Here is a 23,427-nt window from a genome sequence, read left to right as displayed (position 1 = left end):
CTCTGCTCTCATGCACAGTGCTGGATCCAGGTTGGGCTCAGGTAAGTATAAGGAGGGGCTGGGAAGCTGCATACTGAAGGTTAACTTTAATGCAGAGAATGCATTAAGGTAAAAATCCTTCTGCTTTTAAAACCAGTTTAAATGGAAAACATACTGTACGCATTTCAAAGCTCATTTAGCAGTTTTTTTACCTGAAGTTCTCATTTAATGACAGGCCAGGCTGAAGCTACCCGGTACCCTCTGGAAGCAGATGCAGACAAAACAGGGGTGATTGTAATTTGGTGGCAACATGTAAACTTCACTCCTCGTGAAACTGCCACACAAATGTTTCAACTATCAAGTGGGGACTGGAGTAATCCATGGAACTGTGCCTTCCCATTAAATACACTTTGTTGACACTCACCTCTATGACAAAGCTGAACTCAAGGAAAAAAATATTTATAAGAATGAAATATTAAAAATATTTCAGAAAGCATCTTGTATTCTTTTTCTCTGGTTATAAACTTTCACTGAATGGAAAAGGGGAGGCAAGGAGCAGATGAATGTCAGAATCTCCACCCCGTCTATTCAGAGAAAGCCTTGTATTCTGTGAAAAGAATACAAGACGTTTTCTGAATGGAAGAGTTGAACAGCCCCTATCAGTGTACCAGTTGTGGAAATCAGAGCAGCTGTCCTGGAAGATCAAAGTGGCATGACACAATGAAGATTTTTAGCACCGCAGGTAGTACACCAAGATGTAGATGTAGTACACCAAGAATCAGAGGTAACTAATCTAGATCTAGCACATGGCAAACAATAGTTGTGGTCACACAATATGTAAACAGGGACAGATAGATAATAAAGGTAACATCTAGTTACATACCAGGCCTATTCAAATTGTCAGAGATCTCTCCATAAACAATTCCCATTAGGACGGCTTTAAAATGATGTACTTTCACTTTTGGGTCAGCGTGTCTGATCCAGTAACACAAAGCAGCCAATGTTAGATGGTGAGCTGGAGGTACAGACTTCAGATCAGTCATTTTCACTTCAATGGTCTTTAAGAGGAGGTTTAAGCTTGTGGCCAAGGAGAGCTGAAAGTTGAAACACAGTTTTCTTTTTTTAATATCCGACCTATTTGGCATCTATAATCTGGTCAAAACCAAGTACACCAGAATAGAATTCATTCACTGAATATTTAAAAACGCACTGCCATTAGGTTTGTACAGAGTGTGTCACTACAGTTGTATTTTATTTTGTTCTAAAAGGGTTACTTCACCCAAAACAAATATTTCAATGAAACTTTTCATTACAGAAATGTAGAGGTTGCACTAAGTAGCCTCATTGTGAATACACTAGTTGCCTGGTTATTAACCACCACTTCCCACTGGGTGGGAGATTGCCAATCATTTCCAAAACAAGATTGATGCAATCCGTAAGGACATTGTCAATTCACAATCTACCTCTCCACCTAGCCTCCCTCCCTCCATCACTTCCTCAACTCTCCCGTCCTCTGACCTCGCAACCGCACTGCCCCCCACCACACCTAACGTCCCGCACACTATAACCTCCCCAACACTCCGCTCCTTCAGCCCAGCTACCACTGAGGAGGGCACTAAGGTCTTCACTGAAGCCCGCCTCACCTCTTGCCCCCTGGACCCTATCCTCTCACAACTCCTCCGGTCACCCCCCTCCTCCATCATTCACTCCTCACCCACATCTTCAATCTCTCCCTCTCTACTGGCACATTCCCCTCCCCCCTAAAGCACGCGCACATCACCCCCATACTCAAAAAACCCTCCCTGGACCCCACTGACTTGAACAACCATAGACCCATCTCCCTGCTGCCACTCACTTCCAAGCTCCTTGAGCGCTTAGTCTACAATCGCCTAAGCGCCCACCTCACTGACAACAACCTGCTTGATCCACTACAGTCTGGCTTCTGTCGCCTACACGCCACCGAAACCGCCCTACTTAAAATCACTAATGACCTGCTAACCACCAAAGCTAATGGCCACTACTCAGTCCTCCTACTCCTCGACCTCTCCGCAGCCTTCGACAGTCGACCACCCCCTCCTCCTTACTAAACTACACTCCCTTGGCATCAGGGACTCTGCTCTCTCCTGGTTCTCCTCTCACCTATTCTAACGCTTCTTCAGCGTTACCTATAACGCTGCCACCTCCCCCTCTCTGTTGGGGTCCCCCAAGGCTCTGTCCTCGGACCCCTTCTCTTCTCCATCTACACCTCCTCCCTTGGCAAACTGATACACTCCTGTGGCTTCAACTATCACCTCTATGCCGATGACACACAAATTGACCTCACCTCACCCCCTCACTCTCCGCCCGTATCACCCACCTCCTAAACGACATATAAGACTGGATGTCGCTCCATTTCCTCAAGTTAAACCTTTCCAAAACCAAGCTCCTAGTTTCCCCCCAGCCCACCCCCCCCCCCCATCCTCTCCATCATGATTAACAACGCCACCATCAATCCAACCCCACACGCCAAAGTCCTAGGTGTCACCCTGGACTCAAACCTTTCCTTCCAACCTCATGTCCAATCACTATCAAATTCATGCAGGCGCCACCTCCTCAACATCTCCAAGATACGTATGTTCCTCACCCCAGACACCACTAAACAACTCGTACACTCCCTTATTATCTCACGCCTAGACTATTGCAACTCCCTTCTCACCGGCCTACCCCAACACACGCCATCCCCGCTCCAGTCTATCCTGAACTCAGCGGCTAGACTCATCCACCTCACCAACCGCTCCACGTCTGCCACCCCCCTCTGCCAATCCCTTCAATGGCTCTGATTGCCCAACGCATTAAATTTAACTTATTAACTCTGACATACAAAGCCATTCATAATGCTGCCCCAAACTATCTCCCTGACCTGTACCCAAATAGCACCCTACCCGTGCCCTTCGCTCCTCACAAGACCTCCTACTCTCTAGCTTCCTGGTCTCCTCCTCCCACGCCCGACTGCAGAACTTCTCCAGGACTTCCCCCATCCTCTGGAACTCCCTACCCCAATCCATCAGACTGTCACCTACGATCCTCACCTTCAGGCGCACCCTGAAAACCCATCTCTTCAGGCAAGCCTACCCCACCCTCACCTAACAGCCATTCTCCTCCACTCCTCTTACCACTCCATCCCCCTCAGCCACTTCCTCCTGTACCTCTACCCCCTCCCTCCTAGATTGTAAGCTCGAAAGAGCAGGGCCCTCGAACCCCTTGTGGATTGTTTTGTTACTATATTGTCTCATGTAATGTCCCCCCACTTTAATGTTCAGCGCTGAGCAAACCTTTTGGCGCTATATAAACACTGTATAATAATAATATAATAATAATGTCCTGGGATTGAAGTGGTTATACCGGGATGATGCCAGCAGCTATCATCCTGGTATCAAAAGTTCAGCCGGAAATGCTCTTTTATGTAGAAGTGATTCAAGTGGCTATATGGCCAGTTTCCAGAGGCGGCTTCTGTGTACAGGAGAAAATTGCCTACTACAGTTGGAAATGCCTAGGAGATGATGTCACCCATAGGCTTCCTATTGGGCATCTGTTGTTGGTTGCCCCTCCTCTACATAGAAGCCACCGCTGACAGCTAATCCTGGGACCAAGCTTCAGAATAGGTAAGTATATGAATCTTTTCTTCTGAACTTCCACTTCAACCTCTTGGCGCCAGCACCTCCCAGCCCTTTAAGAGTTTCAGAAGCCAGGAGGCAGGGCGGGATTTTAGAGTCATGTGACCGCTGTGATACACCGTCACGGCGTTCACATGATTGGAAAAGGTCCCGATCGAAAGAGGAGATCGGGACTTTTCCGGGAGTAGCGGACACGTGCTGGGAGCGCGCAGGGCGCGCGCTCTCAGCACATATGTATTTTTTAATTGCACGCAAATATGCGGCCGCTTGGCGTCAAGGCCAAGATGCCAAGAGGCCACATATTTGCGAGCGATCGGCGTCAAGGGGTTAAGTATAGCCATACACAATTTAATTTTTCTTGATCAGCCCCATGGGCTGAACAATAGAAATCAATAATTGCACCATCCACACAAAACAGGATTGATGGAGGAATCTCCCCTGCTGGCTATTGTATCTTGATAATCGACACAATCTGCTGTTAAAATACCAGAAGAGTGACTGCATCTGATTGGATGCAGTCACTGTTCGGTCGACAATATTCCACCAAATTTCTCAGTCGAAGTTTGTCAAGTTAAGTGGTGCTGGTAGTCACACAGCGCCGGTGCCCACCCATTTTAGCCGATTCAACAAGAATTAGTTGCTAGCATTGAAAACATTAATTGAATATCTCTATTTAAAAATATCAGCTCCAGTACCTTACCCCTGGAAGATTCTGAAGTGAAAGATCTTCATTACTATCTTCAGAAATAAAACTAATCTCTACTCTTGATCTTCTCAGATTAGTCTCCAATCTGTCAAACTCTTCAACAAATATGTGCATATTCCTCTTATTTTCTTGAAGTTCAGCTTGTGAGCTCTGGTACATGTTCAGTAGGAGTGCATAGATAACTTTACGAATAGGCTGTGTTACATTGTGGGCAGATATCCTCCTAAAGTCCTCAACCTGTGCATGAAGAAATACTCTCTTTAGTACCAAAGCATCACTCAGCAGTGGAGAGAGAGCACCTTTTGCTAAAGCGTTTTGTACCCAATCTGGCAAGTTCAGCTGCACTGCAGTGGGAGAAACATACAAACCTCCATGAAAAAATGTCTCGAGGTTGACTGTGTCACTGAGGTCATACTCTTCCATGGCTGAATAAAGGAGCTGTCTGACTGACTCCTGATCCTTCAGGTTAAGATACTTCAGCACATTCTCCATGGCTTCCTCTACATTTGCAAATCTAGACAGCCAATTTAATAGGCCTTGAATCCGAAAATGTTTCCGGCCAGTGTGACTCACATTTCCTAACGGAAAATGAACCCTACTAAAAAAGGTCTCCAAAGCTGGTAGGCTGATGTAATCATTGCCAGTGAGAACTGCAAAAAGAGGCAACAAAGACATGTTCAAGTTGTTAAAATAATTGCAAAATCTCTGTGCCGAGAAACTGTGTGCCGTTATATAACAGTCATGGCTTTCTTTTACAGAGCCAATGTTTTTCCATTGAAAGGTATTCTGGGGACAATAGCCAGCCTTTATATCAAAGATACAGAAGTCGCTGTCAAAGGTCAGCACAGGGCAGTTCCACAGATTGGCTAGAGCAACAATTTCCCTATCGGCTTCTGAGAAACTCTGGACAAATGGCACATTCAGCTTTCTCAAGACCTGCAGGAATACCTCCCTTATCAGAAGAGGGAGCACACTGCCACCTTTTCCAGTTGACAGGTTTGCTGCCATCGCAATTTTGTCCCTGAAACGTTGCTTTTGGGTTTCCAGTTTTTTATCCGATATATCACAGCCTCCATCCAACACAACGTAAGCTTGTATGTTGCACACTGCCAGACTTTCAAAGAATTTATTAAGTATGTCAGTAAATGCGTCATAGTTTCCACCATGCACAAGGTCCAAACCAGAATCAAAGTATAATTTGTGGTACAGATTGTTTCCATCGATAATAAGTTTTGTGTTTCTCATCTGCACATTGTTGCAGAAGTGTCGGTTTGACCCCACAAAGCTCATTAATCCCTGAATTCCCATTCTGATAGTTTGGCAGGCAGATCTGTAACACAGAATAATGCAGATTATTAACAATACATGCATAGATTTTTCCATATAAAGACAATTTGTGATATATACAGTGGATATAAAAAGTCTACACACCCCTGTTAAAATGTCACATTTCTGTGACGTAAAAAAAATGAGACAAAGATAAATCATTTCAGAACTTTTTCCACCTTTAATGTAACCTATAAACTGTACAACTCAGTTGAACAACAAACTGAATTATTTTAGGTGAAGAAAAGTACAAATAAAAAACTAAAATAATATGGTTGCATAAGTGTGCACACCCTTAAACTAATACATTGTTGAAGCAGCTTTTGATTTTATTACAGCACTCAGTCTTTCTGGGTATGAGTCTATCAGCATGGCACATCTTGACTTGCCAATATTTGCCCACTCTTCCTTGCAAAAAAAACTCCAAATATGTCAGATTGCAAAGGCATCTCTTGTTCACAGCCCTCTTCAGATCACCCCACAGATTTTCCATCGTATTCAGGTCTGAGCTCTGGCTAGGCCATTCCAAAACCTTAATCTTCTTCTAGTGAAGCCATTCCTTTGTTGATTTGGATGTATGCTTTGGGTCATTGTCATGCTGAAAGATGTTTCTCTTCATGTTCAGCTTTCTAGCAGAAGACTGCAGGTTTTGTGCCAATATTGACTGGTATTTGGAACTGTTCATAATTCCCTCTACCATGACTAAGGCCCCAGTTCCAGCTGAAGAAAAACAGCCCCAAAGCATGATGCTGCCACCACCATGCTTCACTGTGGGTATGGTGTTCTTTTGGTGGTGTGCAGTGTTGTTTTTGCGCCAAACATATCTTTTGGAATTATGGCCAAAAAGTTCCACCTTGGTTTCATCAGATCATAACACATTTTCCCACATACTTTTGCGAGACTTCAGATGTGTTTTTGCAAAATTTAGCCAGGCTTGGATGTTTTTCTTTGTAAGAAAAGGCTTCCATCTTGCCACTCTACCCCATAGCCCAGACATATGATGAATACGAGAGATTGTTGTCACATGTACCACACAGCCAGTACTTGTCAGATATTCCTACAGATCCTTTAATGTTGCTGTAGGCCTCTTGGCAGCCTTCCAGACCAGTTTTCTTCTCATCAATTTTGGAGGGACGTCCAGTTCTTGGTTGTGCCATATTTTCTCCACTTGATGATGACTGGCTTCACTGTGTTCCATGGTATATCCAATGCCTTGGAAATGCTTTTGTACCCTTCTCCTGACTGATACCTTTTAACAATGAGATCCCTCTGATGCTTTGGAAGCTCTCTGCAGACCATGGCTTTTGCTGTAGGATGCGACTAAAAAAATGTCAGGAAAGACCTACTAGAACAGCTGAACGTTATTTGGGGTTAATCAGAGGCACTTTAAATGATGGTAGGTGTGTACTGACTCCTATTTAACATGATTTTGAATGTGATTGCCTAATTCTGAACACAGCTACATCCCCAGTTATAAGAAGGTGTACTTATGTAACCACATTATTTTAGTTTTTTGTTTTCTTCCCCCCCACTAAAAGATTTCAGTTTGTTTTTCAATTGAGTTGTACAGTTTATAGGTCACATTAAAAGGTGGAAAGTTCTGAAATGATTTATCTCTGATTAATTTTTTTACATCACAGAAAGCTGACATTTTAACGGGTGTGTAGACTTTTTATATTCAATATATATATATACGCGCACACACACACACTTCATTCACCCTTTGGCCTACTGTCTTGTGCTGCCCTTGTATCTCAGTCGACTGGTTAGCCTAAATCTGGTCTACACACATAGATTTCTCTTGTTCCTCCATCCATACTAAACAGCACAGGTTGACTTATGCAGGCCATAGATGGGGAGAAAAACGGCCGATTTTTCGTCCGAAAATAAAACCGGCCAATTATCTTATCGTTAGTGGACGATTTTGTCGGCCGTTTTTCGTGTATTTTGGACTTTCAGATTATCGGTGATGTTGGAAAATTTTCGAAAAACGCCCGACTTTATCCTCATTGATGGTCAAAAACGAACGATCGTTTTCCGAAAAAGGATCACAAAGGCCACAAAATGACATCATTTCCCGTTATAGGTTACTCATTAATCGGCCGATTTTCGTAATAATTGGTGGTCAGGTAAGTTTTTTAGACCGACCGATAGTTCGTTAATCGGCCGAAAATCTGCCGTTTTTCTCCCCATCTATGGCCTGCATTAGTCTCCCCTGCCAACTATTGTATTCTCACAGCCAGCACCCATGGCTGTCAGAATACTCAAATAATGACTGCAGCTGATTTAATAAAGTAATCAGCTGAGCCAACAATTTTCCACCTAGCCATTTTGCTTTTAGAGCCACCCACAAACCAGCAGCAGATTCAGCAGGATACATCAAAATCCAATCAATGTATGGCCAGCTTAAGTACCACACTAATAGGATCAGTAGTCAAAGCAGTGGAATACCGGGAAGCTTTGGATTGGAGAGCAAACCCCTTTCACAGTATGGACACTTCCACAGCAATTAGTAGATATGGCTTGCTTTGACACCTTATCATTTATAAATGCATTAAAACAGGGTTTGTAAGGCTTCTTTCAGACTTCAGTACTGCTTACCATCCTCTGAAAAGTGATCCGCAGTTTATGTTGATAAGTATAAACAACTTTTATACTTCACATGCTATCCTGGGTTTAGCTGTGTTTAACCACATAACACCAGGCTGAACAATCCCAGAAATTTCTATTTTTTGTAAACGCAACTAGACTGAATGCACCCAGATGCTGAGTGTCTAGAAGTACATTGTCACACAAAAACATTTAAATGTTTCCAGGTGCATTTAGAATTCGCACCAAATGCACCTGGGTGCATGGGGCCTAACTTAAATATTTAAATCAATTCTAGGAGAAGATCAACAGACAGGATTTCTAAGTGGCCTCAGACCAGCATAGATATACAGTATTTTATGCTGCCTCTTAAAGTTCCTGATTAAGGAAAGCATCTCAATAAAAACATACAAAATCAATTCAGTGAAATTAAAAGAGAACATCATTGCTCCTTTTCAGTATCTCTCTAAATTAGGAGACACAGTTATTACCTCTAGCTAGAATCCTGTGTGCTATGGTGTGGTGTGCCATAGTTTTTTGTCAGAATAAATACCTTGCCCAAGAAAATAGGGAGAATTAACAAAGAGTGGTGCAAACAAAATGTTGAACCACTGTTCACATAAAAAAATGGAGCAGATGATGAAGCACACTCTCCTTTGCTAATTAGGAGAGACCATTTGTCTATTCTGCTGTGTCTATAACAGACACAGCACAGAGAACAAAACAGCTGGAGCGCCATGCTCCTATCCCTATTCTCCTGCTCGGCTCAGAGAAGGATGGTTGTTGCAAGCTCTGCTAGTGCATTGTAATCACTGCAAGAGCAGAGAGAGGGATATGTGTTGTCTGCTGTCAGCTTACATTTTGTACACTAGGTCACACATGATGGGAATCTGTGGCAGTTTTTTTTATATAAGGTGCAGACCTTGTGACACTTTCTATTTTGCTGTGAAGTAGAAACTGGTGCAGGTGGTGCAGATAGACCTGAAACAAGTCTAACTTCTTAGCTAATGTGGCACATGCCACTCTTGATAGCTTCCATTATAATGACTCAAGAAACGTATCTAATTCCCCGGACTGAGTCTATTAATCCAAGACTCTGATTACATGAAGTTTAAATAGCATAAGTTAAATAATAAACATAAGTTTTGTTCAACATTGCAGTCTCCAAAATAAATGATAAACATAGAATTCTCTGTGAATACTGATAATAAGGTAAGTGAGCGCAAAGTGAAACAATAAACCGCAGCAGCTGGCATACAAGGTAAACCTCAACACCTTATAACTAGAACAAATAAAAAGACAAGGTATGCAGCACTAAATAAATGATATAGAGAAAACACTGATGACAAAGTATCTGTTAAAACAAAATGATAATGCTGAAAGCCTGTTAAAGTTCCAAATATGGTATACCATATTTGGAATTTTAACAGGCTTTCAGAATTATCATTTTGTTTTAACAGATACTTTGTCATCAGTGTTTTCTCTATATCATTTATTTAGCACTGTATACCTTGTCTTTTTATTTGTTATAGAATTCACTGTGGATCTATTTTGTCATTCTTTAAATTGGCCACCAGATGTCCCCCTACTCCAGCTTTAACCACTTGCCTACCAGGCACTTATACCCCCTTCCTTACCAGGCCAATTTTCACCTTTCAGCGCTGCCGCTGAATTTGAATTTGATTGACAATTGCACGGTCATGCAACATTGTACCCATATGAAATATTGATCATTTTTTTCTCACAAATAGAGCTTTCTTTTGGTGGTATTTAATTGCCACTGGGCGCTTTACTTTTTGCGCTATAAATAAAAAAAGTGCAAAAAATTTGAAAAAAAAAATTTTCTTTGTTTCTATTATAAAATTTTTCAAACAGGTATTTTTTCTCCTTCACTGATGTGTGTTGATGAGGCAGCACTGATGGGCACTGATAGGCAGTACTAATGAGGTGGCACGGATAGGCGGCACTGATAGACAGCACTAATGAGGTGTCACGGATAGGCGGCACTAATATGCAGCAGTGATAGGCGGCACTGATAGGTGACACTGATGATGGGTACTGATAGACGGCACTGACTGGCATCACTGCTGGGCACTGACTGGCACAACCCCTGGGCACTGACTGGTGGCACTGACTGGCAGCACTGCTGGGCTGCACTGGTGGGTGGCACTGGTGGACAGCACTGGTGGGTGGGCACAGGTGGGTGGGCACAGGTGGGTGGCACTGGTGGGCACAGGTGGGTGGGCACAGGTGGGTGGCACTTCTGGGCACAGGTAGGTGGAACTTCTGGGCACAGGTGACACTGCAGAGTGGCACAGGTGGGTGCACTGCTGGGCACAGGTGGGTGATCTGCTGGGCACAGGTGGGCAGAGCTAGTGGGCGCACTGCTGGGCACAGGTGGGCGGAACTTGCGGGTGGCACTGCTGGGCACCGATCATCAGGGCACTGATCATCAGTGTCCTGATGATCAGTGCCGATCCCCGCTGTGACAACTGCCGGTTCTCGGCAGTACTTTCCTCACAATCTGACAGCGTGAGGAAAGTGCAGCCGAGAACCGGCACTTGCATTTCCCTGTGATCACGTGGTAAAAGGCTGCTGGGATCGGCCTTTTACCACATCACGTGATCAGCTGTGTGGGGCGCGCAGGAGAGCGCGTTCTGGGGGGACGTCATATGACGTCCACCCAGAACTGGCCGGCCACAGTGAAGCCGTCATTCGGCTATCTGTGGTCGGCAACTAGTTAAAGGAGACATTACTAACCATTAAGAGATCAGCATGCTCAAAGCAGACCTTGCACTAAAAACACAATGGAGGGGGGATTTACTAAAACTGGAGAACTCAGAACCTGGTGCAGCTGTGCATGGTAGCCAATCAGCTTCTAACTTTAGCTTGTTCAGTTAAACTTTGACAATAAAACCTAAAAGGTGAATTGTTTCTATGGAGAGCTGCACCATATTTTTCACCTTGCAGTTTTAGTAAATAACCCCCAATGTCTACTTATTTACTCTACAGCTCCTATGCCAAAATAGGATATATATACAGTCATGGCCGAAATTGTTGGCACCCTTGATATTTTTCCTGAAAATCAAGTATTTCACACAAAAAAGGTATTGCATTAACACATGTTTTGCTATACACATGTTTATTCCCTTTGTATGTATTGGAACAAATATAAAACAGAGGCAGAAAAGCAAATATGACATAATGTCACACAAAACCCCAAAAATGGGCTGGACAAAAGTATTGGCACCCTTAACTTAATATTTGGTTGCACACCCTTTGGAAAACATAACTGAAATCAGTCGCTTCCTATAACCATCAATAAGCTTCTGACACCTCTCACCCGGAATTTTGGACCACTCTTCCTTTGCAAACAGCTCCAGGTCTCTCTTATTGGAAGGACACCTTTTCCCAACAGCAATTTTAAGATCTCTCCACAGGTGTTCAATGGGATTTAGATCTGGGCTCATTGCTGGCCACTTCAGAACTCTCCAGCGCTTCTTTGCCATCCATTTCTGAGTGCTTTTTGACGTATGTTTGGGGTCATTGTCCTGCTGGAAGACCCAGGATCTTGGACGCAAACCCAGCTTTCTGACACTGGGCCCTACAGTGCGACCCAAAATCCTTTGGTAATCCTCAGATTTCATGATGCCTTGCACACAGTCAAGGCACCCAGTGCCAGAGGCAGCAAAACAACCCCAAAACATCATTGAACCTCCACCATATTTTACCGTAGGTACTGTGTTTTGTTCTTTGTAGGCCTCATTCCGTTTTCGGTAAACAGTAGAATGATGTGCTTTACCGAAAAGCTCTATCTTGGTCTCATCTGTCCACAAGACGTTTTCCCAGAAGGCTTTTGGCTTACTCAAGTACATTTTGGCAAACTGTAGTCTTGCTTTTTTATGTCTCTGTGTCAGCAGTGGGGTCCTCCTGGGTCTCCTGCCATAGCGTTTCATTTCATTTAAATGTCGACGGATAGTTCGCGCTGACACTGATGCTCCCTGAGCCTGCAGGACAGCTTGAATGTCTTTGGAACATGTTTGGGGCTGCTTATCCACCATCCGGACTATTCTGCGTTGCAATCTTTCATCAATTTTCCTCATCCGTCCACGACCAGGGAGATTAGCTACAGTGCCATGGGTTGCAAACTTCTTGATAATGTTGCGCACTGTGGACAAAGGCAAATCTAGTTCTCTGGAGATGGACTTGTAACCTTGAGATTGTTGATATTTTGCCACAATTTTGGTTCTCAGGTCCTCAGACAGTTCTCGTCTCCTCTTTCTGTTGTCCATGCTTAGTGTGGCACAGACAGACACACAATGCAAAGGTTAAGTGAACGTCTCTCCTTTTTATCTGCTTTCAGGTGTGATTTCTATATTGCCCACACCTGTTACTTGCCCCAGGTGAGTTTACAGGAGCATCACATGCTTGTAACATTCTTATTTATCCGCAGTTGTGAAAGGGTGCCAATACTTTTGTCCAGCCCATTTTTGGAGGTTTGTGTGACATTATGTCGAATTTGCTTTCTTTCCTCCCTTTTTTTGTTTTGTCCCAATACACACAAAGGGAATAAACATGTGTATAGCAAAACATGTGTTAATGCAATACGTTTCGTGAGAAATACATGATTTCCTGGAGAAATATCAAGGGTGCCAACAATTTCGGCCATGACTGTATATATATATATATATATATATATATATATATATATATATATATATATCACAGTGCATCCAGAAATCCAGAAAGTATTCACAGAGCTTGACTTTTGCCACATTTTGTTACAGCCTTATTCCAAAATGGATTAAATTAATTTTTTTACTCAACATTCTACAAACAATACCCCACAATGACAACGTTAAAGAAGTTTGTTTTAAAATCTTTGTAATTTCTTAAAAATAAAAAACGAAAAACAAAACTACATGTACATAAGTATTCACAGCCTTTGCCATGACACTCAAAATTGAGCTCCGGTACATCCTGTTCTCATTGATCATCCTTGAGATGTTTTCACAACTTGATTGGAGTCCGCCTGTGGGAAATTCAGATGATTGGACATGATTAGGAAAGGCATATACTTGTCTATATAAGGTCCCACATTTAACAGTGCATCTCAGAGCGCAAACCAAGCCATGAGGTCCAAGGAATTGTCCGTAGACCTCTGAGGCAGGATTGCATCAAGGCACAGATCTGGGGAAGAGTACAGAAATATTTCTGCAGCATTGAAGGTCCCAATGAGCACAGTGGCCTCCATCATCTGTAAATGGAAGAAGTTTGGAACCAGGAATCTTCCTAGATTGGGCCGCCTGGCCAAAATTAGCACCCGATGGTCACTCTGAAAGAGCTCCAGCATTTCTCTGTAGAGAGAGGAGAACCTTCCAGAAGAACAACCATCTCTGCAGCACTCCAACAATCAGGCCTGTATGGTAGAGTGGCCAGATGGAAGCCACTCCTCAGTAAAAGGCAAATGGCAGCCCGCCTGGAGTTTGAGAAAAGACACCTGAGGGACTCTCAGACCATGAGAAACAAAACTCTCTGGTCTGATGAAACAAAGATTGACCTCTTTGGCCTGAATGCCAAATGTCATGTCTGGAGGAAACCAGACACCGCCCACCACCTGCCAATACCATCCCTAAAGAGACGCATGGTGGTGCCAGCATCATGCTGTGGGGATGTTTTTCAGCGGCAGGAACTGGGAGACTAGTCAGGATCGAAGGAAAGATGAATGCAGCAATGTACAGACAGCCTTGATGAAAACCTGTTCCAGAGCTCTCTGGACCTTAGACTGGGGCAAGGGTTCATCTTTCAACAGGACAACAACCTTAAGCACACAGCCCAGATAACAAAGGAGTGGCTATGGAGTGGCCCAGATATAGCCCAGACTTGAACCCGATTGAAAATCTCTGGAGAGATCTGAAAATGGCTGTGCACTGACGCTCCCCATCCAACCTGATGGAGCTTGAGAGGTACTGCAAAGAAGAATGGAAGAAATTGCCTAAAAATAGGTGTGCCAAGCTTGTAGCATCATACTCAAAGCAACTTGAGGCTGTAACTAAAAGTAATATATATAAAGCAGTGTCGCGCTCCCATATATTGATAAAAATGAAATAAAAATTAAAATTAAAAAATTGATATAAATTAATAAAAAATTGATATTAATAGAGATTAATAAAAATTATACTGTGTATCACATATATCACTCTATATAAATATATTATTGTGCTAACTATTCTTAGTGAAAACAAAAAATCATCATATCAATATATCCAAGTCCATATTTAAAAAATTTATATAAATCTAAATATAAGAAAAAAATTGTGATAATACAAAATTTAAAAAAGTGCACAAAGTCCTCTTCCAATTAGTTCAGCATCAAAAACTGCCACTCCCAAAATCCACGTGCAGTGTGTACTTAATATGCGCTCACCTTGTATTTTGCCTAAGATAATAGGCAAAAAACGCTTGTTGTCCTCATAGGACTGATGTAACCTTATTCCTCCTTTTGTAAAAAAATCCTCCAGATATGAAATGGACCGTTGTAATAATATGATCTTCCACCTGGGGTCTCTCCACTCTATCAGTGTACTGTATAGAGGAAATGGATGGATAGATGGATCTCTCCCTTTTCCCTTCCAGGGGTCTCCCTCCACCTTTGAATAGCCTCTGTTCATTGTATCTCAGATGGATATCATAGGAGAAAAACAGAAACCATGGTGCCTTATCCTTTTTAAAATGGTAATTTATTTAGTGATCAGATTTGCCACTCACATAATAACACTCTTCCAGGAGCTAGTGAGAGCATTGCCTGTAGTATCTTGAGGCTGTAATTGGTGCTAAAGGTGCTTCAACAAAGTATTGAGCACAGGCTGTGAATACTTATGTACATGTGTTTTTTTTTAGTTTTTTATTTTTAATAAATTGCAAAGATTTCAAAACGAACTTCTTTCACGTTGTTATTATGGGGTATTGTTTGTAGAATGTTGAGGAAAAAAAACAATTTAATCCATATTTGAATAAGGCTGTAACATAACAAAACATGGCAAAAGTTAAGAGCTGTGAATACTTTCTGGATGCACTGTATATATATATGGTAAAGTATACATGAAGGGACATGACGTTCCACATTGGGAGTATACGTCTCAGATTTTACAGTTATACAAATTATTATACAGGATTTATATAGCGCCAACAGTTTGCTCAGCGCTTTACAATATAACGGGAGACAATACAGTAACAATACAGTTCAATACAAGAGGGATTTGAAGGCCCTGCTCCTTGGAGCTTACAATCTAGGAGGGATATACAAATGCACATATCAGAACTCTGTCAGAGTAGACCCTCAGCCAGACACTTTCTCTCTTTCAGGCTACTTTGAGAGCAGGACCTGTAATTAGTATCAGCCTCGGGAACTAACCTGTTCCTTGCTCAGACCTCAATGATAGTTGTGCCCCTGGAGATCTTCCACTTTGGTTTTCATTCGTCAGTCTCTGCATTGGGTCATATGGTTAGAAAAAAAATCTGAATTAAATAATAAAACTGATTTAGACAAATTTAGAACAAATGAATAATAAGATATGAGACATGATATAAAGGCATGGGAAATTACTTCCTGTATAGGGTATTGTATTTAATAGAAATAAGTGAATGGAGATCAGGAGAATTTGACAGAACTGGGGCTATTTACTAAAACGTGAGAGTGCAAAATCTGGTGGAGCTTAGCACAGTGCTAAGTTGTTGCATGGATGCCTACTAACACTGTCAATGCACTGATTGAGGAAAATCATCCTCTCTGGTCTGCTGACCATAGCCACTAGGACAAATAGGGGGGTTGTTTAACAAAAACTGGAGAATGCAAAATATGGTGCAACTCTGAAAAAAAAAATCAAACAGCTTCCAGGGTTTATTGTTAAAGCTTACTCAAACAAGTTGAAGTTATAAGCTGATTGGCTACCATGCACAGCTGCACCAGATTCCGATTGCACAAGTTTTAGTAAATCTCCTCAAATGGCAGTACTAGGGGTCATTGGTTCGAATCCCAACCACAGCACCAACTGCATGGAGTTTGCATGTTCTTCCTGTGCCTGCGTGGGTTTCCTCCAGATACTCCAGTTTCCTCCGACACTTCAAAGACATGCTGGTAGGTTAATTGGATCCTGTCTAAATTGTCCCTAGTATGTGTATGTATGAATGTGAGTTAGGGACTTCAGACTGTACGCCCCTTGAGGGTTAGAGACTGATGTGAATGTACAATATATATGTAAAGCGCTGCGTAAGTTGACAGTGCTATATAGGTAACTGTAATAAATAAATGTGTTACAGACCTATCGGAAGAAAGAAACGTTTGTCTTTGTGTATACATAGAGACTTAGGGGGTCTACTTATACATTTGTTTCTACAACTTTCACCCAGGATTCACAATTTTTTCCAAATTATTATTATTATACAGGATTTATATAGCGCCAACAGTTTGCTCAGTGCTTTACAATATAACGGGAGACAATACAGCAACAACACAAGAGGGATAGGAGGGCCCTGCTCCTTGGATCTTACAATCTAGGAAATGGATCCAATCAGAAAAATGTGTTAAAACATTTATAGATAGATACTCAAGTGTGGATACGTTCGACAAGAAAGAGTTAACACAGTGCATAAATGGATAGCACTTCTGGCAGTACTTGGGTCATTAGTTCAAATCCCAACCATGGCACCACCTGCCTGGAGTTTGCATGTTCTCCCTGTGCCTGTGTGGGTTTCCTCCAGGTACTCCGGTTTCCCCCCACACTCCAAAGACATGCTGGTAGGTAATTGGTTCCTGTCTAAATTGGCCCTATTATGTGTATGTATGAATGTAAGTTAGGGACCTTAGACTGTACGCCCCTTGAGGGTTAGGGACTGATGTGAATGTAAATTGTGAAACGTGAGTGTAAATTTTCAGCGCTATAAAAGTATCTGAAATGAATGAACTAGAGATGGGTGGATAAAGGAAAAGAATGCAGACCAGCAGGAAGCTCTTGACATAGTGAGACCATAAACCACTAGGAGCTGCATCTTGCCTGATGCGATTGCTGTGAAGTTTAACCACCTAACTCTTGCCCTTTGTTTATGAACAGCAACGTGGTGGATGCTTATTTCTGCAGTGTGGGTTATAAACAGCAATGTAGCAATCAACCTCGGGCAGCCAGTGTGCCTGTTAATGGTTGTCAACAGATTCGTCGTTAAACAGCTTGGTTCACAGACAGTGTACAGAGCTGATCCAAGTGTCTCTGTACCCTGTCGTTGCTGTGATGACCAACCCCAGTGATAATAAAAGTAAACAGTGTAGTGCATACATTGCAGAACCTGCTCTTTCCACTTACAACGGAGGAAGGAAGAACCATTAAGTAATTATATCTTTATTTAAACAACAGCGACTCCCTTCCCCATCCAGGTCCCTCAGTACTGCTATTTCCAGGTGGAGAGGATCACTGAACCAGTGCTGTTATGGCGTCCCTTCTGCTGACATCAGTAGTCTTCAGAATCCTGAGATTACCCTGCTGCTGCATGTCCAATGTCCACGTCACGCATTCAGGTGTCCTGGACACCCAGTGGACCTGCTAATGAAGGGGTATATACAGTCTAGTACTCAAGTGGTTAAAGTAGAACTAAATCCAAAACTTATTTTCCATTTTGGACAACCTTAAAGAATATGTAAACCCCACATTTCATATTCCTGATATGTGTCTGTTGCACCATGTACTTTTATGAAAATGTATCCTATTCTCTTTGTATTGATTCCTTTGAGTGAAATTCCTGGTGTTCCTGCCAGTCCCTCTGATTTCCTATTAAAAACTGACCACACTACAGGGGTGTGAACATTTTTTTAAAACTACTTGTCCAAAGGACTAAATCAGGGTCCCAATCTACTTGTCCTGATAAGAAATTTTTTTAAAACCAAAACCATATAAAACCGTATTTAACCACTTCCCGTCCGGTCCATGTACGTAAACAGCCGGACGGGAGCAGTGCAAGAGCAGGTGGCTGTTTATAAATGTCCTCCCACACTCACTGCCTGTGCACGCTCCCTGGAAGCGAGCGTCACCGCGATCTGGTGTCCGCTGTGTCCAGAGGACACAGCGGAACACCGATCACTGTACGGGACCTCTGTGTGAGGTCTCGATCATGTGATCACTGATTGGCCAATCAGTGATCAGATGAATAGTAGTAAGCAAGATGTCATTTCTGACATCATTGCTTACTACTAGTGAAATCTGTGAATGATCACAGAGGTCACATGGTACAAGGCTATTCACAACAGTCTTGTACCATGTGACAAGCTGTGACCAATCACAGCTCTCACAGTATTTCGCAATGGCTACAAGAATGCAGCCAGAGAGAAGGAGAAATGATTTATTTTACAGCCTTTATGGGTGTAAAAGCAATCAGTGTAAAAAAAAAAAAGAAAACAAAAAATCTTCATCACCCTCCACAAGTAGTACAGTGTCACTATGGTGACACTGTACTGCTAGGGTGATAGTATGTTAAAAAAAAACAAAACACATAAATAATAATATAAATAGAGATGAGCGAAGAAATGAAAAATTCGATTCGACTGATTCGGCGAATTCGTGGACAATATTCGATTCGAGTCGAATAAATTCGCTGTGAATTTAACTTAAAAAAGGGTGTTTCTAGGCTTCAGAGAGACTTAATATTAGTGCAGAACACTGTACCTTTAATTTAAATGCCCTTGGAGTCTGCTGGGGAAGAGAAATAATACTGTCAGTCAGTATGACATGCAGATGAGTGCCGTCGATCTTAGAATCACCGCACACTTCACTCATTTGGGCAGTCACGGGGCCAAAACCAGAGTGTGGAGCCACAGTGTGGCGGTGGAGGCAGCAGCAATGGGAGGCCATACAGCACCCTATGACAAAAATGGAAACCACCAGCAGTGTGAGGAGACCTGAAAGTGGCACATGGCAGAGTGTGGCGATAGAGACAGCAGCAATGGGAGGCCGTACAGGGACCCATGACACACTCTGGACCTGGCAGCAGCATGAGGAGGCGGTACAGGGGCCCATGACAGATTACGGGCCTGGCAGCAGCATGAGGAGTCGGTACAGGGGCCCATGGCAGATTACGGGCCTGGCAGCAGCAATGGGAGGCCGTACAGGGACCCATGACACACTCTGGACCTGGCAGCAGCATGGGGAGGCGGTACAGGGGCCCATGACAGATTACGGGCCTGGCAGCAGCATGAGGAGTCGGTACGGGGGCCCATGACACACTCTGGACCTGGCAGCAGCATGAGGAGGCGGTACAGGGGCGCATGACAGATTACGAGCCTGGCAGCAGCAACTTGGACAGGAGGACGTTCAGCTTCTGCACCGTCGGGTGCGTGCTCGCAAACTGTTGTCTCTTGGAAACGGATTCCAAGAAAGACTGCTGACGGAATCCGTGAAGAGGAGTAGCAGGAGAAGGAGCATCTGAACGAGCGGAATATGCCAACAAGCGACAACAGTGGCCCATGACAGATTACGGGCCTGGCAGCAGCATGAGGAGTCGGTACGGGGGCCCATGGCAGATTACGGGCCTGGCAGCAGCTATGGGAGGCCCGTAATCTGCCAGCACCCTATGACAAAAAATGGAACCCACCAGCAGTGTGAGGAGACCTGAAAGTGGCACATGGCAGAGTGTGGCGATGGAGACAGCAGCAATGGGAGGCCGTACAGGGACCCATGAGAGACTCTGGACCTGGCAGCAGCATGAGGAGGCGGTATAGGGGCCCATGGCAGATTAGGGGCCTGGCAGCAGCTATGGGAGGCCCGTAATCTGCCAGCACCCTATGACAAAAAATGGAACACACCAGCAGTGTGAGGAGACCTGAAAGTGGCACATGGCAGAGTGTGGCGATGGAGGCAGCAGCAATGGGAGGCCGTACAGGGACCCATGAGAGACTCTGGACTTGGCAGCAGCATGAGGAGGCGGTATAGGGGCCCATGGCAGATTAGGGGCCTGGCAGCAGCTATGGGAGGCCCGTAATCTGCCAGCACCCTATGACAAAAAATGGAACACACCAGCAGTGTGAGGAGACCTGAAAGTGGCACATGTTTGGGGCATGATTCATGGCGGATTTAGTCAGTTGTGTCAGGAACTGGTGGTTTGAAATCCAGACTAATCCACGCCTGATTCATTTTCACAAACGTGAGTCTCTCCACACTTTGGGTGGACAGTCGTGTCCTCCGCGGAGTTGCAATACCTCCTGCCGCACTAAACACGCGCTCCGATGCCACGCTACTGGCCGGGCATGACAGCCTTTCAAGGGCAAATTCAGCTAGTTGGGGCCAAAGGTCAAGTTTCGTTGCCCAGTAGTCAAGGGGATTGTCTACCTCGGTTGGCAGGGTGCTGTCCAAGTAGGCCTAAGCCTGTTGTTTGAGGTCCTGCTCCAGGTCCACCTGATGCTGCTGCTGCTGCTGCGGCTGGTTAGTAGTTTCCTCACTGCGCTGGTGAAGAAAGCTACTCATCATCGACTGCAGACTGAGGCAGCCGCTGCTGGTGGAGCTGCCACTGCTCCTACCACCCCACCCCTCCCCTGCTGCCATGGCAGCGGAACACGAGCGCACAGGGCCCACAGTGTCTGAGGATGGACGTTGGCGCAGACAGGCAGAGACCAGCTGACTACATAGGTGTTTTTTATAGTACGTTATTTTGGCCTCCCTCTCAGCAGGTGTGAAAAAGGCCACCATTTTTGAACGGTAGCGAGGGTCCAACAAGGTGGACAGCCAAAAGTCATCCCTCTGTCTGATGGTTATTATTCGGCTGTCGCTACGCAAGCAACCGAGCATGCTATGGGCCATTTGTGCCAAGGAATGCGAGGGACTCCCTGCCTCCATCTCCACAGCATACTGCCACGGTGCGTCTAGGTCCTCTGTCTCCTCTTCCTCCTCCTCTACCAGATGCTCCTGCTCCTCCACTCCTGTCCGCTGAGTGGAAAAACCACCCATTTCACTCAATAATTCCTGAGCACCAATGTCCTCCTCTACCTCCTCCTCTTCTTCCAGTCCTGCCCCCACAGGGGCCATGTGGCGTTGAGATCTGTGCGCCACGTCTACCGCACCCTGACCAGCCATTGTTAACAGCATTTGTTCCAGGACGTGCAACAGAGGAATGACGTCGTTCATCCCATAGTCCTGCCGACTCACGAATAGCGTGGCCTCCTCAAAGGGCCTGAGCAAGCGCAGGTGTCACGCATGAGCTGCCAATGGCTGACATCTAAGTTACACAGGGAGTACCTTTATCTGCTTTTAACATCAGGAAATCTGTGATGGCCTTTTGCTGTTCGTAAAGGCGGTCTAACATATGTAGGGTTGAATTCCACCTTGTTGCAACGTCACAGCATGAGGAGTCGGTATAGGGGCCCATGGCAGATTAGGGGCCTGGCAGCAGTTATGGGAGGCCCATAATCTGCCAGCACCCTATGACAAAAAATGGAACACACCAGCAGTGTGAGGAGACCTGAAAGTGGCACATGGCAGAGTGTGGCGATGGAGACAGCAGCAATGGGAGGCCGTACAGGGACCCATGAGAGACTCTGGACCTGGCAGCAGCATGAGGAGGCGGTATATAGGGGCCTACGGCAGATTAGGGGCCTGGCAGCAGCTATAGGAGGCCCGTAATCTGCCAGCACCCTATGTCAAAAAATTCAACACACCAGCAGTGTGTGAGGAGACCTGAAAGTGGCACATGGCAGAGTGTGGCGATGGAGACAGCAGCAATGGGAGGCCGTACAGGGACCCATGACAGACTCTGGACTTGGCAGCAGCATGAGGAGGCGGTATATAGGGGCTTATGGCAGATTAGGGGCCTGGCAGCAGCTATAGGAGGCCCGTAATCTGCCAGCACCCTATGTCAAAAAATTCAACACACCAGCAGTGTGAGGAGACCTGAAAGTGGCACATGGCAGAGTGTGGCGATGGAGACAGCAGCAATGGGAGGCCGTACAGGGACCCATGACAGACTCTGAACTTGGCAGCAGCATGAGGAGGCGGTATATAGGGGCCCATGGCAGATTAGGGGCCTGGCAGCAGCTATAGGAGGCCCGTAATCTGCCAGCACCCTATGTCAAAAAATTCAACACACCAGCAGTGTGAGGAGACCTGAAAGTGGCACATGGCAGAGTGTGGCGATGGAGACAGCAGCAATGGGAGGCCGTACAGGGACCCATGACAGACTCTGGACTTGGCAGCAGCATGAGGAGGCGGTATATAGGGGCCCATGGCAGATTAGGGGCCTGGCAGCAGCTATGGGAGGCCCGTAATCTGCCAGCACCCTATGTCAAAAAATTCTACACACCAGCAGTGTGTGAGGAGACCTGAAAGTGGCACATGGCAGAGTGTGGCGATGGAGACAGCAGCAATGGGAGGCCGTACAGGGACCCATGACAGACTCTGGACTTGGCAGCAGCATGAGGAGGCGGTATATAGGGGCCCATGGCAGATTAGGGGCCTGGCAGCAGCTATGGGAGGCCCGTAATCTGCCAGCACCCTATGTCAAAAAATTCAACACACCAGCAGTGTGTGAGGAGACCTGAAAGTGGCACATGGCAGAGTGTGGCGATGGAGAAAGCAGCAATGGGAGGCCGTACAGGGACCCATGAGAGACTCTGGACCTGGCAGCAGCATGAGGAGGCGGTATATAGGGGCCCATGGCAGATTAGGGGCCTGGCAGCAGCTATGTGAGGCCCGTAATCTGCCTGCACCCTATGTCAAAAAATTAAACACACCAGCAGTGTGAAGAGACCTGAAAGTGGCACATGGCATGAGAGACTCTGGACCTGGCAGCAGCAGGAGGAGGCGGTATAGGGGCCCATGGCTGATTAGGGGCCTGGCAGCAGCTATGTGAGGCCCGTTATCTTGCAGCACCCTATGTCAAAAAATTTAACACACCAGCAGTGTGAAGAGACCTGAAAGTGGCACATGGCAGCAGAGTGTGGCGATGGAGACAGCAGCAATGGGAGGCCGTACAGGGACCCATGAGAGACTCTGGACCTGGCAGCAGCAGGAGGAGGCGGTATAGGGGCCCATGGCTGATTAGGGGCCTGGCAGCAGCTATGTGAGGCCCGTTATCTTGCAGCACCCTATGTCAAAAAATTTAACACACCAGCAGTGTGAAGAGACCTGAAAGTGGCACATGGCA

At 45.0% G+C, this 23,427-nt stretch overlaps 1 protein-coding gene across 1 annotated transcript in view; it reads right to left on the bottom strand.

Annotated features, from left to right (window-relative positions):
- ASTE1 (asteroid structure-specific endonuclease 1) overlaps window positions 1-23,427 on the bottom strand; it is a 42,414-nt gene that overhangs the window by 10,572 nt on the left and 8,415 nt on the right. The window contains exons 2-4 of the mRNA XM_089652056.1: window positions 15,668-15,740; window positions 4,333-5,668; window positions 863-1,073 (exon numbers count right to left, since the gene is read on the bottom strand). Of these exons, the coding sequence (XP_089508182.1) occupies window positions 863-1,073; window positions 4,333-5,646 (1,525 nt within the window). The 5' untranslated portion in view covers window positions 5,647-5,668; window positions 15,668-15,740. The remainder of the gene's footprint in view (window positions 1-862; window positions 1,074-4,332; window positions 5,669-15,667; window positions 15,741-23,427) is intronic.

Source organism: Staurois parvus, unplaced genomic scaffold (assembly GCF_062004578.1).
Source record: "Staurois parvus isolate SC_StPar_1 unplaced genomic scaffold, SC_StPar_1.0 ptg000670l, whole genome shotgun sequence".
NCBI classification, from domain to species: Eukaryota; Metazoa; Chordata; class Amphibia; order Anura; family Ranidae; genus Staurois; species Staurois parvus.
This window is presented reverse-complemented; position numbering and strand designations above follow the sequence as displayed.